Source organism: Argentina silus (assembly GCF_951799395.1).
Source record: "Argentina silus genome assembly, chromosome: 22".
NCBI lineage: Eukaryota > Metazoa > Chordata > Actinopteri > Argentiniformes > Argentinidae > Argentina > Argentina silus.
The window spans coordinates 4,733,368-4,752,403 of record NC_139676.1 but is presented as its reverse complement, the minus strand read 5'-3'; the positions used below and the strand labels follow the sequence as shown (position 1 = coordinate 4,752,403).

General features: G+C 42.9%; 2 protein-coding genes across 9 annotated transcripts in view; both read left to right on the top strand.

Moving 5' to 3' along the window:
- The first annotated feature begins 2,567 nt into the window (after positions 1 to 2,567).
- atpv0e2 (ATPase H+ transporting V0 subunit e2) lies at positions 2,568 to 7,580 on the top strand. 3 transcript variants are annotated; one of them, XR_014554882.1, is made up of 5 exons: positions 2,568 to 2,754; positions 3,182 to 3,229; positions 4,912 to 5,011; positions 5,168 to 5,260; positions 5,553 to 7,580. XR_014554882.1 is itself a non-coding variant. In XM_083694015.1 (4 exons), exons 1-3 carry the CDS (start codon positions 2,651 to 2,653, stop codon positions 5,003 to 5,005), a joined length of 246 nt encoding a protein of 81 aa, XP_083550141.1. In that variant the 5' UTR covers positions 2,568 to 2,650; the 3' UTR covers positions 5,006 to 5,011; positions 5,553 to 7,580. The 3 variants fall into 3 exon arrangements, 1 of the variants encoding a protein (XP_083550141.1); XR_014554883.1 differs by lacking the exon at positions 5,168 to 5,260 and having other exon boundaries at positions 5,553 to 6,367; positions 6,402 to 6,425; XM_083694015.1 differs by lacking the exon at positions 5,168 to 5,260.
- Positions 7,581 to 9,637: 2,057 nt separating this feature from the next.
- LOC310821651 (uncharacterized protein) overlaps positions 9,638 to 19,036 on the top strand; it is a 17,065-nt gene continuing 7,666 nt past the window's right edge. The window contains exons 1-7 of one of the 6 annotated variants that reach the window (XM_083693772.1): positions 11,032 to 11,741; positions 12,028 to 12,145; positions 14,571 to 14,838; positions 15,049 to 15,165; positions 15,281 to 16,058; positions 16,847 to 17,014; positions 19,003 to 19,036. The exon at positions 19,003 to 19,036 is cut by the window's right edge and continues 156 nt beyond it. In XM_083693772.1, coding sequence (XP_083549898.1) covers positions 14,830 to 14,838; positions 15,049 to 15,165; positions 15,281 to 16,058; positions 16,847 to 17,014; positions 19,003 to 19,036 — 1,106 coding nt within the window. In that variant the 5' untranslated portion in view covers positions 11,032 to 11,741; positions 12,028 to 12,145; positions 14,571 to 14,829. Of the gene's footprint in view, positions 9,791 to 11,031; positions 12,146 to 12,295; positions 12,414 to 12,547; positions 12,590 to 14,570; positions 14,839 to 15,048; positions 15,166 to 15,280; positions 16,059 to 16,846; positions 17,015 to 19,002 lie in introns of those variants that run through there. The other 5 variants (XM_083693777.1, XM_083693773.1, XM_083693776.1 and 2 more) reach the window with 5 other exon arrangements.

Here is a 19,036-nt window from a genome sequence, read left to right as displayed (position 1 = left end):
GGGAGTGAATTTTTATCGTGGCTTCCTCCTCTCATTAGATTAGATTAGATTCAACTTTATTGTCATTGTGCAGAGTACAAGTACAGAGACAACGAAATGCAGTTAGCGTCTAACCAGAAGTGCAAAAAGCAGAAAAGTGCAGTGTGAGCAATATATACAGGTAGTGCAGCATATGAGCAGTATAAGTAGTGCAGTATAAGTATAGGTAGTGTAGTGTAGCAGTATATGTATTAGCAGTAACATTATAAGCAGAATAAATAGAATGCAGTATGAACAGTATAAGCAGCATATGAGCTGTATAGGCAGTGCAGTATAAGCAGTATGTATGTATTAACAGTAACATTAAAGCAAAGTAAATAAACAGAATAAATATGGAATGCAGTATGAACAGTATAAACAGATATGTACAGTATGTACAGATGTGCAGTGTCCTGATGTCCTCCCCTTCGTCTGAACTGATCAGAAAACAAACAAAACTACAAAAGCTATATGGTAGATAAATTGGGATATTTGCACTGTATTTGCAAGATCACTATGACACATAAATGCAATTGATGGAAAGTAGACAAGGAGAGGAAGTCATTTTGGGCTGTTTGGGCTGTTGTGTAGATGTACCTTTTATATATCCATGGTCACCAGCACAGTCCTTCCACACCTGATTCAACCAATTAAGATCACTATCTTGATCATTATTTTAACCACTTGGGTTAATTCTTCGCTGGCACAAAAGCATATGCACGTTGTTGCTCTGGTCTAGATGATCCAGATTGGTGACACTGTGGTAGATACTGTAGCTGTGAGAAGAACACAGACGCTAGGAAAAGTATTGACAAAATAAAAGACTATTGACATGTTCTCTGACGTAACCGTTATCTACAATTGAGCATGCTGTTGGTCCCAACAACGCCATGTGGCTTTTATAGAGAGAATGGAGAATGGAGAATGGACAAACAGGCTTTAGCACTAACACGACACCTCACAATTTAAAGCACAATACACACACAGTGTTGAATGTCACAAGTAAACAAAAAGTCAAGGTGTCATTGATAGCGGTTTGTGGCAAGCAGACAAAGTGAGAGGGCAAATAGGACGTTTTGACCCTATGGGATATTCACTCTGCACTGTGCTGAATGATTACCCAACTTTAGAAAAATAGCACTGCAGGGTTCACTCAGAATTGTTACTCTGCACTGTCATGTGTCAGGAAAACAGCCCCTCAATATTCAGATGGGAGTCTGCCTCTTCTCAAACCAATGAAACCCTTTGGTGTGCTTTCAAGTCACGTGAGCATAAACCACAATCAAATCATGATGCGTTTATAAATGCAAAGCAATAATGCAGGGATGGCCTTTGTGATCTGTCCTCCAATCCACCACTGACTGAGTTCTAGCTATCCAACCTCCTGGAGCACTTCTAAATCTCAGTGTTTGTAATCTGTCAACAGAGTTTGGGGAAAGCTTTTAAGTTACTCAATATATCAATCCTGTCAGCCCTGCCTCATAAAACAAAATGACACTGTAATGTGGTTGATATCAAAACGTGTTTTATGTTTTATTACTTCATATAATTCAAAGCAGCTGCAATAATGTCACATAATCATGTAGGCAGTGGTGTGATAACCCACAGAGATAACTTGAGTGCACCTGGTTTGGTTTCAACAATGTATAATACAAATGTTGAAACAAATTTTAAAAAGTCCCATGCCAAATGTAGAGTATCTGGTAATACACTTGCTTTGAGAACCATGTACCTGCTACAATGGAACACATAATACACATGATTGATGTTATCGTTATGTTATTGTTATGCTAATCATTGCTGAGTTAGTGTGTAAAACCATGTTTCCATTAACGATGTGCAGAGACAAAGTTCAAGGTCAAGAGGAAGTGCATGATCAAGATGGATAAGCGCTGTATAATTCATTTTATTCCGTGTTTATGTCTTCTCTTAATTGAAGGCATGTAGCTGGAGATACACAACCAATGATTCTGTGTTTTATCTTTTTTATGTGTTCATGTCTTTCTACCTTTATGTAGGTATGTATTTATTATTATTATTATTATTATTAGTAGTAGTAGTAGTAGTAGTAGTAGTAGTAGTAGTAGTGGTAGTAGTAGTAGTAGTAGTAGTAGTAGTAGTAGTAGTAGTAGTAGTATCATCATTCTTATTATAGGCTACTCATTATAATTAGCATTATTATCATAGTTATCAACTTCTCATGTCGCTCATTGTTGAAGAAAGAGTTAATAGGTCATCGCCTTTGTTTGTAATCAAAGTGTAAACAGGAACATAGTAAAGCAAATTGTAGCAATGCTGCAAAAGTGATACATTGATAGTTGTGACAGCATTATATGGTGGTTATGGTTGTGCACCTGTAACTGTAAATACCGTGTAACGTTCATTTCCGATGTGCTGTGAGACTACATATTCCATAAGTCAATCGCTGGTTTTCTAATACTGACAGACATCGACTTTAAACCAATCAGAGAAAGCAATCACATTGCGTCGGGCCAATCTAAGTTACCATATCAGTAGGCGGAGTTGCAAGGGACCTCTACAACAGAACGTAACGGAGCCATTGATGCGCTAATTCTAAGAGGGCAAATTAATATTTATTTCTCTCTTTCCCGGTGATCTACTCGGTGTAACGATGGTTTCTCACTCTCTCGCGTTGCCGCTGATTTGTTTCACCACGTTATGGGCGTTGGTGGGGGTCGTAGCCCCCTTTTTCGTACCCAAAGGACCCAACCGAGGGTAGGTAGACAACCTTACCAACACACAGAGATGCGACAATCATTTTTCTAAATGGGAGTTTGGAATGATTGGTATTCTGTTCACATCTCAGCTAAAATACTGAACCATAATGCATATTTTGCATTCGATCAGTTTATCGCTCTGATGCGAATGTATTTGTTTTTCGCATTGCCATGAATGGAGTAGGCCCAGCCTATAGCGCGTCTCTTCCCTCATCCTACCCTCGTCATTAGCGGCCCGCTCGTAATGCAGCAGTATGCTAGGTGTGGGAGAGCGAAGCCGTCATTTAATGACACACTTAATGATCAGTGGATTGTGTGTGTGTGAGTGAGTGTGAGTGTAAGTGTAGGTGTAAGTGTGAGTGTGAGTGTGTGTGTGTGTAAACCTCTGGGATTTGAATGCATGAATCTTTTCCTTTTGTCCACAGGGTCGTCATCACTAGTTTGATCTTGACAGCTGTCTGTTGCTACTTATTGTGAGTATTGATATTATACTGTATGCCTCCTTTCAGTGATCAAAGACATAGAACTAGTATTTTAGTGGTAGTATTGGTTAAGTGTATACAGTAGTAGAGTTACTGACAGTGTCGTGTCATCTTATCATCCCCTTCTTTCAGTTGGGTCATTGATCCGCTCTCCTCTCCCCTGCAACTCTTCCCCAAGTGAGAATATGTTCTCAGTCAAAGTGTCTGACAAAAAACACCTTGGGGTTGAAATTGAGTTGAAATTGTTGTTTGTCTATTTCTTTAAAGACGCAGTGGTCATAATTAATAAATGCCTTATTAGTTTAGTACAACTTTCTTACCATATCATAACCCAAAATACCAGGTAAGCGAAGCTTAGAACTCTGTTCAATAATCAGATGTTATAGCCCGGTGTTTTTAACTGACCAGTCCAAAAGTCCCAAATCGACATCAGGTTCGTCCTTGCCACTCACCCTTGTTCTATTTGTGAAAAAGCTTATAAAGCTATTTGTGTTTCTAATTGATTGCATGTGTGAATCTTCCCTTCCCAAGCCGGCCCGATTAGGATGGTAGGTTGTTGGCCCAGCTATAGTTGCAGTGTTTCAGAGTTACCCAGCAACCCTCAGGCACAGAGGAAACTGTGGAAAAAGAAACCGCGCTAGCATGCACTGCCTTACCGGGAGATAGCGCCGTAGTGAAAATGAAGGACATTCATTGTCTTTGTAAACAAAAAAAAAGCTTTGAAATATGTTTAAAACATAATTTCGGTAACGACTCGAGCAACACAGGCAAAGGACCCAAATGCATGACTCAGACAGAATCTTGAATTTAAAAAAAATCACTCTTTACTTAAAAAAAAAAAAAAAAGGTATGGTACACAGGTGGTCAGCCAGGAGATAGACAGATAAATCCGGCAAGGAGAATACAAAAGGCAAAGTCAGGTAAACTATCAGAGATCAAAATAACTAGGAAAAATCGCTGGAACGGTTGACAAAAGGTACAAAGACGAACTGGCACAGAGAAAGGGGAACACACAGACTAAATACACTGGAGAGGGAAGGATAATGAGGGTCAGGTGAAACTAATCAGGGCAGGGTAGACAATCACACAGGCGGGAAACACACAAGGGCAGGGAGTGAAGTATCTGAAATGAGAGAAGAGGTGAGTATATCAAAATAAAACAGGAAACAATGAAAAACATAAGCTAAGGAGTAGGGCGAGATGTCACAATTTCAATATCATGGACTGTTAGTCCTTGCATCCAGGTTAATGTGTATGAATTTGACAGTGGTCACGTTTCCCCCAACCCGGCCATCTCTCAACTGTATACCGAACAAATGAGTTGTCAAAACAAATTACAGATTGCATCTTTAGGGAGGCATCTCCTATCTTATTCATTTGTTTGAAGAGGCGTTCTAGGGTTTCGACCCCCCCATCTGTAAGGGCAACGTCTGGACTGTAGAAGGCAGCGCTAATCGCTGAACCTAATGAGCTAGGGCACATTTATCATGATTGATGATGTTTCAACAACACAGGTGTGACTGAATAAGTCTAATCGCTCTCTTTCAGTCTCTCTGTTAATGTGTGTGTGTGTGTGTGTGTGTGTGTGTGTGTGTGTGTGTGTGTGTGTGTGTGTGTGTGTGTGTGTTGTGTGCGTGCGCGCGCGCCTGCTGTGTGTTTACTTCTATCCTCAGCTGGCTCATAGCTATTCTAGCTCAGACAAACCCTCTATTTGGGCCCCAGCTGAAGAATGAGACCATCTGGTATCTGCGATACTTCTGGGAGTAGAACCAGGTGGGTCCTCCTGTCTCAAACAAACCCATATTTCACAAAGATGTTTCATGTCCAACAATGATTACATCCATAGCATGTTGATTCCATTCAAATTCAGCAGATTGAAATTTACATTCCAAATCAAAACCTTTTTTGTGTGTTTTTATTTACATATAGCATAAGGGAAGGAATAGACAAGAGGGAGGACAGAGCGGACTGCTGGACCCGGGTTTGACAGTGTGCCCTGTCCTCCCCTTACGTCTATTAGGGGTCAGTATATGCGTGTACTTGTCAGTCACAATGAAGAGTCTTCAATTTAGTTCATTTCCTGAAATCAAATTTCAACATTAGAAAAAGTATAGAAAAAAAATAAAAAGCAACAAGCAAACTATTAACACTGAACTAAAAGCAAAATTGTACACACAACAAAGACAAAAGCAAACAAGAAAACAGATCATATTGAGAGATGGACTTGACCCCAACTCCTGGTCCATAGGAACTCAGCAAGTAGAGGAATGTTCCTGAAGAAACCAACAGATCTCTTTTGTATCTCTCCTTCTAGGGCTGCTTTTGTTGTTGTGCATGGGCCTCTCCTCATTCCATCCCCTCACCTTGGACCGGACTTTGGTCCTACTTGACTCCTCAGTGTGTTTCCCCCCTCCTCACGTCTCTGTGTAAAGTATACATACCCAGCCCCTCCCTCACTCGGTCTCGGATTTTCCTCACTGCAACGTTGCTGATCTGGAACCTGCAATTGAATGGGAGAGATTGTCAATGATCAACCTTCTTATGTTGGGATCAAATGAATATAGAGAGTGATGTGTAATACCATTAAATAGCAAAGTATAGGAGACCATGTGGAAAGATTACATGATACATGTACAGTACTGTACGCCATGCTGTGCATAGTCAAACGTGTTTTCAGACTGCATGCATAGACCCATTGGATATGCATGTCATATGAAATATATGATGTTATGCTCAATTCAAGCAGTGAATTAGTTACTATATTTGTCATGTAATCGTTTCAAGTGAGATACTGTATTTTGGAGCAAATGTTATTTCAACACTGTCAATGTCGTTCTAAATGCCATTGAAGGCATAGGTTCACGTATACTCTGTGTTAATGAATAGCGCACGTCTCGCACACATCCTTAGTTACAGTTAAAATTTGCAATCTTTGAGGTTTAGTTTCCCTATTATTGTTTTGCATATCCTGTACATGTTGTTGTTAAGAGAGTATTAATTTAAGTTTTGTATTTATTTTTACAACGTGCTCTTGAGTAAGCTAACCGTCATGTCAAGAGACCATGTATGTTATGTTAATATTGATATTTGAGTAATTGTGTGTGTGTGTGTGTGTGTGTGTGTGTGTGTGTGTGTGTGTGTGTGTGTGTGTGTGAGTACATAGCCAGGTGTTTTTAGAGGGCAGCCATGAGAAACTAAATTGGGTAACACTTTACTTGAAGCATACAGTTATATTTACTGCATTTATAATATCTTATATCAACTCATAATGATCCTGATTTATAAGCCATTTTCGGTCACTTGAAAACAAGAAGTATTATACACATGCCTACACTGAGTTATAATGCAATTAGAGTTGTGTGCCTCATAGAAAGTGTTACCCTAAATGAAAGGGTTTCTAAAGATGTCCCACTTTGTCTCACTGCTCGGGAGAATTGAAATGGTCCTCGTTGCCATGTCGACCACAGTAGCTTTGCTGTCATCTTGATCCCACTCGGTAATCAATGTGCTGTGCTTTCTATTCGCACCATAGACTTATGTTTACAATATAGTAAGATATCTAATGTACTATATTGTATATATGTATGTGTATATGGTGCAGAAGCACCTCAGCTCCAGCCCCATCCACGACTGAACCAGCCCCCAGAGAAGCCTCGTCATCTCTGAAACAGCTTTGTCTCAGCCAAAAAGAAAAAGTCAATATACAGCTACTTTTTAAAAAGACCAAATTATGTTATTTTTCCTTTCGCCTTCTAGATCGTTGTGGTTGTGGAGTGGCAGACCTGGGTCAAATACATATGTCAACACATGAACTTATTTGAGGTGTGCTTGATTTAGCCTGAAACTATTCCATTAGTTCCATTGTACCAAGAAGATGTATTCAAGTGCAGTATTTGACGTCATTTGATCCGGGCCTGCGGAGTGGTTTTATCGCACAGGGATCAACAATGATAGATTAAAGTTACCCTCAGCTAGAACAGATTTCATTCCATATGTCCCATACATAATCTGTCAAACTGAATTGGAATTGAACTGAATGCGTGAAAATGTGATTTATTGTATTCAGTTGGTAACTGCTTAGTGGTGACAGAGTTTCTCTCTGTTTCTATCTGTTCTACGCATCATAGATCCAGAGATGTCTGTAGCTTGTAGAACAAGCCGTTATGGTCACCATGGGAAAGGGAAGCCTAGTGTACTGTATGCATAGACGATTTGTGTGTTTGTGACGATGAAAAAATAGTGGTCACATCTTATCTTGTACAAGTGTGATATTCTGTGTAGATGTATAAAGTGACATTGTCCTTCTGAAACCCTGATTAAAAGTTTGAATGTCTGGTATGTTCTCTCTTGCCTTGTCATTTTTGTGATTCCTCTTCAGCCCGCTAGAACACATACCTCTTTCATCATTCATGTACCCACACCCACACATGCACAAATGCATAACTATGCTAGCTCAAGGTTTAAAGAATTGATATACAGTGCCCTCCATACGTATTGGAAAGAGGAAGCATTTTGTCTTCTTTTAGCTCTATACTCCCAACAGTTTGGATTTGAAATCAAACAATTACTATGCGGTCAAACTAGAGATTCTCAGTTTTAATTCAATGTTTTTTTTTTTCAGATTGGGTTCACCATTTAGAAAGTACAAAATATTTGAAATATACTCTCCCTATACTGTTGATTTTGGTGTAAGGTTTTGGCTATGTTTCTGATTGATTTGTCTGATATTTCAGCCTCATAATGGATTCCTTGACTTTCAGTGATGTTTCTTTGGTCCTCATATTGACAGACACCAATAACAGACTCCATAGAATCAATATTAGACATTGACATCCTCTCTTATGAGAGACAAATGATGCGATGGACCGCATCTGACTAACCAGAACCACCTGTCAAGTCAATTTTCCAATACTTTTGGTGCTCTGACATAGGGTGACTATGTATAAAAAGTGTTGTAATTTCTAATTGAATCTGAAAAGAGAAAACATTAAATTAAAGCTGAGAATCTCTACTTTGACCTCATAGTAATTGTTGATTTAAAATCCAAACTGTTGGAGTATAGAGCTAAAAGAAGACAAAATGCTTCCTCTTTCCAATACTTATGGAGGGCACAGTAATTGACTTCTACAGGGAAGGCAAGGACCAGGATATAGGGAGTAGACTCAGCCTGGAAGATTTCAGGAACTGGAGCGTTGTTTTGAGGGTTAGGACAGATAAGCAGAAAGAGGACAACACAAGATTAGAGGCTGTTGCAAACTGAAAATCTGATACATTAAACAGTAGGAGAGGGACATCTAAAGGACAAGGCCAGTGCCCACTCTGTCACAGGCCAGCCCGCCAGAGGGACATCAGGGGGGTCATTCAGAGCCCACCACTGAATGAGAAAAAGGACCCCAAATCGGCCCAACTGCACTAAAGCTACCCTTAAGAGAAATATAGTTTGTCAAACTAAAACTACTTTGAAAAGCAGTTCACTACATCAAAAATACTTTGTCCAACACACGCCAGTCAGTTACTGACATATGACCAGTCGGTAGGAGAGAAAGCGCACAACTGAAATGCTCTTAGAGAGAAAAAAACTGGTTAAGTAACTACTGAAAACACAACTAAGATTTGAATTTAGTTGAACTACCACTAAGCGAAAAATTTTGTTAAACAAATAGTTGAGGTGCAGCTTCCCAGGCTGGCCCAGCCCCCATACCACCAGAAGGCACCCCAGTAACCACCCAGCAAGCCAGCCCCCAAACAGAGCAAGGATGGTTTATCGCCAGGCTAGGACTTGTCTAAAATATGTCTAAATGACACTGCCAGTACCCGGGCACTGGCCGTGATCAAGTTACCTTACATACGTTTATACAATGTTTGGATTTAGACATTGCTGCACAATAGTATTTTCTGTCATGACCAATATATAACGATACAACCAAAAAACAATGTTAATGTTACATTGTTTTTCCTAAAATGCCCATGGGGATGTGTTTATGCTGGTTTACCAACACCTCAGTGTGTGTGTGTTTATGCTGGTTTAGCAACACCTCAGTGTGTGTGTGTTTGTGTCAAGTGATGTCTGCATGTGTGTGTTTGTGTGTGTGTTTGCGGTGAAGTGTGTGTGTGTGTGTGTGTGTGTGTGAGAGAGAGAATGAGCAGCACAGAGAGAAACGAGTCAGAATGTATAGAGGTCTTGACCTTTAAATAATAGCCTTCCTGTATTAGTACTGTTGGAGGAGGGGCCTCATGTGACCAAGGACTGGAGGCAGGTTTGATCAAGTTACTGTTGTAATAGGAAAAAGTCTCTCCCTCCCTCTCACACACACACACACACACACACACACACACACACACACACACACACACACACGTGCACACTCAAGTCAAAAGCTTCACAGAAGTGCAGACACTTTACCGTGTGAGTGGGATAGCACTGAGCACTCGATCGCTCTGCACCGGAGAACACACACACACACACACACACACACACACACACACACACACACACACACAGGAGAGAGTTTCAACTCGGCAACATACATGACAAGACCTACAGTATGACAGGTAAGACTCTTTCTCTTGACTAGGAAGATTCAAAGAAACAAACAGCTAGTTGAGAAATAGCAGGAAGAAGTGTGTGTGTGGGTGTGGGGGGGGTTATCTTCTCACTTGTCTGACTGCTGTCAACAGTGACTGGCAAATAGCCAGTTGAACTCAGATCCAGGAAGATTGTACACACTAGCTCTAAACTGCTCACTCTTAACCTGCTTTATAACTCTCTCTATAACTACTCTATAACTAACTCAATTGCCGATTTCCCCTTCCTGTACAAAGCTGTCAATCAACATTCTGGATTGGATGATTCACAGGGTAATAGGTATTGTCAGGATTGGGCTATTTTTTTGCCATCATTTGGCAATTTTCAGGAAGTCCCTTCCTCAAGTTCAGTGGATACCATGGCGCATAGTTATAATGTAATGGATTAAAAAACACACACCATAAGGCTACTCAATGAGAGAAAAACACGTTTGACCCATTTGTGTGCAGACGTGGATTAGGATTATGGGTTTACTTACAATTACAGACAGAATTCATTCAGTTTGAATAGGATTAGGCCTACGAATTCACTGTATGACTGCTTAGGAGGCGACAGTGATGGGACATATTTTTTATTATGTAACCATCATCATGATGACAGATTCTCAACATTCTCATCTGACGATGGCGAGTGGGAAATGCAGAAGCTCATAGATTTGCTGTTTCAGTCGAGCTGGCCTTCAAATAAGCATTTTTTTTAAATTCATTTCCGACAATGACCAAGTGGTCGTCATTAGCGGGGCTATATCGTGAAGTAACCCACGGTGCGCCGGTAAAGAACGACCTTGGTGTCGCTCTTCTGCTATGTGCGTCCATCCGCTTATTACATTAGAATATTTGTGAATCAGTCGCGCAGCTACCGCTTTAAATTTCCATTCCATTTCAAATGTGTGGGGATAAAACCGTGCTGTGGGCTACACATACACACAGCCTCATTACTATTCATGAAACATGGCAACCTACTTTTTAATGTACATTAAGATTTAAAACGAGCACGCCATAGACCTGATGAGGTCTAGGAGTGCCCTATTTCTTCTTCCATAACACCAGCCTGAGCCTGTGTTCGCCTTTATTCGTTTAAGTAAGTGAATCATCTATCCATCAGTCATCATAAGATAAAGGAGTCAATGCTCGTCGTCAATGCTCGTCCGAGCATTGATTACTTTATCTTACGACTGATGGATAGATGATTCACTTACTTAAAACAAATGGATTGTGTTGCAAGTCGCTTTGGGATAAAAGGCGTCTGCTCAATGCCATAAGTGTAAAATGTCAATGTAATGAGGCTTTTTTTTTCTTCGATCATACCAGCCTATGTTCGCCTTTAGTCGTTGTGTACATGCTTTTCACCGTGCAACAACAACAACAACAACAACAACAACAGCAGCAGAGAGAAGAGCTAAAGTGGAGTAGCCTGCGAGGCTAGTACGAGTCAACGGGTTGTTGAGTTCAGCCTCTCCTTCTCCACGGTGTCCTTAAAGAGGGGTCACGTGAAACCGCCCTCTGACGTAGCGTGTCGTCGTCCCAGCCATATCCGTTTTCACTGGAATTAAACCGCCGGTGAACTCAGATGCCCCCGGTCCGCCGGAGCACTGCTGTTTACCCGCTGACACAGTTTCCATTTTGCGTCGGGACTTTTTCATGGAGAGTGTGCTCCTCTCGCTTCCCATCCCTATAGCCCCCACATTTGGTCGCGATCACACATGTTGTTCAAAAACCGTCTCGCAAAAACACGGACACAAAATAACACCTCCAAAGCCCGCACAGTCTTTGCCCACGCCCTCTCCGCAACCCAAAAAAAAAGAAAAAAAAGAAAAGCGGATGAAAAAAGTAGTGTTATCATTCCGCCGAAAAAGAAAGTCGTTTTTTCTTTTTCAATTGTGAGTCATGCGGGCGACACCATGTCAGACGTAAGGGGGTAAGCCACTTCTGGGATCATTTGCAAGTCATTTATGGGATTCTGGAGAATAGACTTAGGTCTCCACTAGGCATGATGGAAGCAGTAATTCACGCACTATTAATTCTGTCTGGTCTCATTTCCAAAACTATGCTGCCTTGGATCAAGCTTTTTGTCATTTGCAGCCTTGATATCCCTTTTGATCACTATGGACGAGCTCAATACCAGCTGTTTAAAACTAACTTCCTTTATATGGGATAAATAATTTGTTTGCTCTGTGTCTGTTATCACTGTCGGTGCATTTTAGTCTTCTTGGATGTGCGTAATAATTCATCTGGAGCGGTCAAGGCAGACATTTTACACTTGTGTAACCTTGTGCTTGTCTGGAGAATTATTTCAAGGGGACACCAACGACACCTAATAAGGTAGCTACTTGCTAGCCAGCTCTCTTTAGCTCTAATTTAACTGAAGTTGCTATCCCTCCAGGGCTTGCCTCGTGGTGAAGTATGTGGGGCGTTTATAATTATAATAATTTGAAGGGAAAGGATACCGAACCATTTGGGGAGGAGAGTACATCTTGAGAGCGGGTGCATTATCTCCCAAAACCCTTTCAACTTTCGCCGTAAGTGTCACTGTCACGTTCGAGTGGGTTAGGCTACACACAGGTGGAGAAAGGACAAGAGGGGAAACGAGGTAACTTCCTTGAATCGAAATATTTCTCGTTTTAGGGTCCGGATCAGGATTTTAATTCCATTTTGCTATAGCACTCCACAGCGCTATCAAATCTGCCTTTCGTAACGTATTAACAATTAATAATGGACATCCGGTGGCGATGCCAGCTGCGCCCCAAATTTTTATTTTTGTATGGCGTGAGTACAAATATTTCGGACTCCCCTCAGATTCTGTAATATCGTGCTTAATTTGCAAGGTGATCGGTTTGTTTGGGTAGTGTTTAAGATTTTAGACATTTTGGGAAAAAAACACATCTTGGCGATGTGAATATCTTGCAATTGGGGTCTGAGAGGGTCGTGGTCGCTCCATGCCATGCGGGACGCTGCCATGGCACCCAGACGTCCTTATCTTTGTTGTACAATCATCCAGCGGTGCAGACACACCACCGTGTGCCCAAGACGCTGCCCAAGTTCACATGATCAGGGATATAATTAAGGTGTTTTTCGTTTGGAAATTCTAAAACAATTACGACAGAATGTCGGATGGCCATGCAACGAAACTGGGCGAAGATTAGCCTACTTTATTTATCTCGCACGAAGGAGAAATAAAAACAATGACAGAGCGAAGGGGGCATGGCATCGGATCGGATCGGATCGTCAATAACTGTGCGTCAATATGCGTTGTGATGGGACAGGCGATTGTATTGTATTTGAACAATGTAGGCTTATAGATTCCCCAGACAGTGAGTCGTCGGATATCTTAATTTGGCTAATTTGTTTCCCAGACGGACTCCGGTCTCCCGTCTCGGCGGCGCTGTCTGCGCGTCTCCACGGTGTCATGTCATGCCAGCCTTGTCTCATCTCGAGATGCACTTTTTTTCTACTTTTCCTTGATTCGTAAAATCTTATTAGTTTTTAAAAACCTATGTACACCTAGCTCGTAGTGTCAGGTATTTTTGGTCGGGAGATGATTGTGTGGTATACGGCTATAGGCTATAGGTCGAGTATCAAACTGTGCTATTTGGGCACATTGTCAGCCGACCTGTCGGAAATTATTGATGCCGAAAATCATGCCCAGAACGTCGGTTCATACACATTTTTGGTTGGCCCGAGTAGGGTCGGGTACTCCACCTCCGGCGGCATCTTTAGGCGGGAGCCATGTACAAAACGAATGTATTTTATTGACGCCCAGCCATCTTCACATGTTGAGACTCTCTACTTAATCTCTATATAACACAAAGGAGGCACCAGCAGGGCCTGGATCAGTCCGTCTCTCGGATCACTATAGGCATTTTGACTATAGTCTACTGATCGCCTACTGAGCGACTCTTTCAGAAGTAGGATGAAGTTGCTCTTACACACTGATTTCCTCACCTGCTGTGGAATCTCCTAGTACGCCTCTACCTATGGCACAGGGGCCATTAAACTTTGGACCGAGGCTATGCTGAATCAACAACACTCAATAAATGATTGATATATTGTTGTTACTATACAAGGCATTTCATAGGCAGCAGCAAAACACGTGGTTGATACACAGCACATTTACCATCCTCCATATATTAGACTACACAGTCCTTGTATATCTGTCAGTATGGAATACAATATGTGAGTATATACACCCATATACAATACAGGTCACATATGTACTTTATATTGCAGGGGCTGAATACCGCGTGTGAGTAATAACTGCTGGTTACAGAAAGGTCAAAAGGCTTTTGTCTCTTTGGATTGGCTACATGCTGTCAGAATTTCCCAGCTGCCCATCCTCGTTTCCTCATTCCAGTGTGCCGTAGGTCAGATTTCTTCCTCCCAGGGAGTTGTTGTGTGTTTTTCTCCCCACTGGGGAGTTTTTCTACAGTTGGGTGTTAGTTCATGTATTGCATATTGTTTGTTTGTATTCTTCTTATTGTAAAGCACTTAGAGACAATTATCTTTGTGAAAAAACGCGATACATTTGATTGATTGATTAAGGAGTCGCCGAAGGAGAAAAGCCACTCTCTCTGGGTGCGTCTCAATAGTCTAAAGTGGCTTCCTCTCTTCATCCCCTTGCCTTTCATCCTTACTGATCTGAAGATAGCAAATGTGAAAGCTTAATTCTTAGCTGGATGCTCAATTCTACCTCCCCCCCCCCCCCCCCCCCCAACCTATATCTCTTCCTGTTTCCTCTCCCCCCATACAGCTGTGGCGGCAGTAAGCAGCAAGTCATGTGAAGTGTGTTTTCCCCCAAAGCCCTGAACTCTGACCCTGTGAGGTAACAGATGGTCAATTTCTGCCCCGACTGGACCCAGGAGATCCTGCCCCCCCCCTCCTCCACCCCCTCCCCCTCCTCCTCCACCACCCCATCACCTGGTCCTGAACTTCAGAACTGTTTTGGTACTGTGTTGCAGCTAAACACACCACCGGCACTGTGAGCAGCTCCTAACACCAGCGCCTTGGGCATGCCTCAGGTAGGAAGACACAGTAGATCTTTTAAACTGACCAATGTTTTACATGTTTTGACTTTTTAATGTGTGTAGGCTTTCAAACAACCCATTCGTTTTCTGTTCCCAGTAGTAATACTGTTTGGTCAAACAGTTATACACGCTGTGCACTGTTCTGCTTCTGTTAAGTGTGTGTGTGTGTGTGTGTGTGTGTGTGTGTGTGTGTGTCTCCCCTAGCCGGGCATGAATGGGATGGAGCCTGCGTTTGGCGAGGCCTACGGGAGCCACAGGTGCCTCCTCAGCCCCTACCCGTTGGCCGTCTCACCACTGGGGGGCAGGACCGAGTATGATCAGGTGAGATACTGTGGAAATCACCTTTAGACGATAACAATCCTTTGTGATTTGGGCTTTTATTAAGGGCGCATCCTAACCAAACAAATGCTCCCCTGTCTCTCCCCCTCCCTATCAGAGCGTGGTCCTGATGCTGGGTTCCCCGGCCACGCCACGTAAACGGCCCTTCGAGCTGCTGAGCGACCTGGTGGACGACGGGGGCTTCAGCGAGGACCTGCACCCAGAGAGATGGGATGTGTCGGCGCTGGACGACATCACGCGCTACACCAAGCTGGGCCTGGGGGGGGAGCTGGTGAGCGCCGAGGACGCCGTGCTCATGAGCCGCTGGGGGGGGAGCAGAGAGGAAGAGGAGGAGGAGATGAGGAAGGCCAGCCAGCGGGATACACCACACACGGCGCAGGGCACCACCTACGACCCCCGTCTAAGCCACGCCCAGGAAACGGGTACAGCAGCCGGGGAGCAGAGGGAGCTACACACTGTTGCCACGGCAATAGAGAAGGAAACAAAGCGAGGAGGAGGAGGAGGACTGGAGGGGGGGATGAGGGCACACAGGGTGGAGGTGTACCAGGTGGAGCAGGAGGAAGCGGAGGTGGCGGCGGGGGTGGCTGCAGCGGCGGGGGTCTCGGGGTCGGTCCTGGAACACTGCAGCGAGGAGCACAACTACTCCCTGATGCAGGGGGACAGACCCTCTGGGTCCAGCCACGACTCAGACACAGAGACAGAGGAGGAGGAGGAGGAAGAGGAGGAGGAGGGGTGGGAGGGACAGCAGGGGGAAGAGGAGGGGGAGGAGGAGAGGAAAAGGGAGGAAGAGGACGAAGAGCAGGAGGAAGGGGAGGACGGGGCAGAGGAGACGACAGTGGAAGCGGACCTCTCCAGCTCATCAGAAACAGAATGTGGTGAGTTAGACCTAATACTTGTTGGGTTCTAAGTGTGTGTGTGTGTGTGTGTGTGTGTGTGTGTGTGTGTGTGTGTGCGCGCTAATGCACCCATTACAACCTCAATATCACCATATTTTCCCCCCAGTCTCACCTCCAAATGTCTTAGTCTTAGATAAGCAAATCTTCTAAGCCATTTCACAGTGGAGTAACAGATCCCTCCCTGGCACACTCTCTCACCTTTTCTGGGTTGTTTTGTGGGTCAGATTTCTGCAGTCGTGGGCCTGCCATTGTGGGGTGTGTGTTGTGTTGTGTTGTGTGTGTGTTGTGTGTGTGTGTGTGTGTCCGGCTGTGCTATTCCTCCACTAGCTCAAGGCAGTTGCGGCAGACTAGATAAAGCATCAACCTTGGTGTTTTGTGTGTTGGCCAGACAAAGCCGGTCCCCCTAGACACAGACAGCCTTTACTGTTACATAACCATACGTGACAAAGCGTTGATGTCTGCGGAGTCAAGGCTCTGGATCAGGCTGTTTCTGTCTGAAATGGTTGTTACACAGTAGTGGTCAGGGGGTAATGGGTATAAGAGTTTAAGACTTTATGAATTATGTCTAGAAAAATCCCTTTACCTCTACCTTTACTGAAGAAGTTGTTTTCTGGGGGGGTTTTTGCTGCAAAAGCCTTTGTTTCTGGCATAGTCAGATCTTTGTGTTTAGTTAGCTTATTATTTTTTGTGCGTTTGTGGGTGAGGCTGTTGTCTGTGTGCATGTGTGTTGGTCTACATTGGACCTCATATTCACATCAAACCCACAGAGGCTGAACCAGAAAGGCGTCCAGGGGAGCGTCCGCAGAAGCGCCGGTGTTTTTGGGAGTACCGCCATGCAAGGGAGTCTGGGAGCAAGAAGAAGATGGGCGGCGAGGTCCGATGGTCCCTGTCCTGGAGCTCTAGCACCCTACCTAGTACCCTTTATCGTAGGGAGGGTAAGCATACCCTAGTATCTTACCAAGCGTTGAGTACCCAAGGAAACGATTCATCTTCAGATTGAATTTGCACTTAAAGGGTTGGTTCAGGATTGTTCAACTTATAGTTAAATAGTTCCTTACCTTGAAAGTAGCATGGGCCAGGAGAAACTTTAATCCATGGTTCAGAGTTGTTTAAATAGCCACTACTAAGTGTGATGGGGGCTCAACATTTTTCAACATTTGTGGCCACAATCACCCCAAATGAACGATCTGACATGATTGGAAGTTACTTTGAGGTGATTTGGCCACAAATGTTGACTAACATGTTTGAGTGCCCATCAGTCTCAAGGAAGGAACCATTTTAACCATTTTAGGAAAATTTGTGTCAAACCTATTTGGACATGCAGTATGTGGGTGCCCTCCATAAGTATTGGAAAGAGGAAGCATTTAGTCTTCTTATAGCTCTATACTCCAACAGTTTGGATTTGAAATCAAACAATTACTATCAGGTCAAAGTAGAGATTTTCAGCTTGAATTCAATGTTTGTTTGTTTTTCAGATTGGGTTCACCATTTAGAAAGAACAACATTTTAATAAACATACCCCCCCCTTTTCAGGGCTCCAAAAGTATTGGAAAAAGTAATATAATGTCCAAATAAAGTACTCAGGTTTAGTGTTTGGTCGACAATCCTTTGCATGAAGTCTGTGACCCACTGACCCCACCAGACGTTGGGTATATGCTCTGCCAGGCCTGCACTGCAGTCATCTTCAGTTATTGTTGTTGTTGTTTTGAGGTCTTTTTACCTAAAATCTTGTTCAATTGGATTTAAATCTGAAGATTGACTTGGTTCAGTCAAAGAACTTTCTGCTTTTTGGCCCTGAAAAACTGGTTAAAAAGCCTAGTTGCTATGGCAGTATGTTTGGGGTCATTGTCTGAAGCGCCATCCAATGAATATGGATGCTTTTGCTTTTACTCCAGCAGACAAGATGTTTCTGTACACTTCAGAATACATTCTGCTGTTGCTGTCAGCAGTAATGTCATCAATTAAGACAAGTTAGCCAGTTCTTGTGGCAGCTATACATGCTCAACCATAGCACCCCCTCCACCATGTTTCACAGATAAGGTGGTATGCTGTAAATCTTGGGCAGATCCTTTTTTCTCCAAACTTTTCTCTTGCATTCACTCTGATACATGATCACATTAGTCTTATCTGTCCACAAGACAATTTTCCAGATCTTTGCAGGCTTTTTAGGTACTTTTTAGCAAATTGTAACCTGACCATCCATTTTGAGGATAACTAGTGGTTTGCGTCTTGCAGTGAAGCGTCTGTAGTTCGGCTGGTGACGTGTTCTGTGGAAGATAGTCTCTGACACATTCACGTCTACCTCCTGGAGAGTGTTCCTGATCTGTGGGACAGTTGTTGTTTTTTTATTATGGTGAGCATTCTTCGGTCATCCACTGTAAGAACTCTTCCTTGGCCTACCAGCCTGTTTGTGATTGGTGAACTCACTAGTGCTTTCGTTATTTTTGAATGATGTTACAAACTGTTGATTTTGGTAAGTCTAAGGTTTTGGCTATGTTTCCGATTAGATTTTTCTGATATTTCAGCCTCATAATGAATTCCTTGACTTTTATTGATGTCTCTTTGGTCCTCATGTTGACAGAAACCAATAGCAGACTCCAAAGGCAAATGCAAAGCCTAGAATCAATACCAGACATATACACCTCTCTTATGCCTGCACAAATGATGTGACAGAACACACCTGACTAACCAGAAACAGCAGTCAAGCCAGTTTCCCAATACTTTTGGTGCCCTGAAACAGGGGGACTATCTATAAAAATGGGTTGTAAAAAGTTGAGATTCTCTAGTTTAATCTTATAGTAATTGTTTGATATCAAATCCAAACTGTTGGATTATAGAGCTAAAATAACACTTCCTCTTTCCAATACTTAGGGTGAGCACTGTCTGTGCTATGTTGCCCTCTAACCCACCCATTTCTCCTTAGGAAAGAAGGGACGCCGTAAAGCGCGGAAGACGGA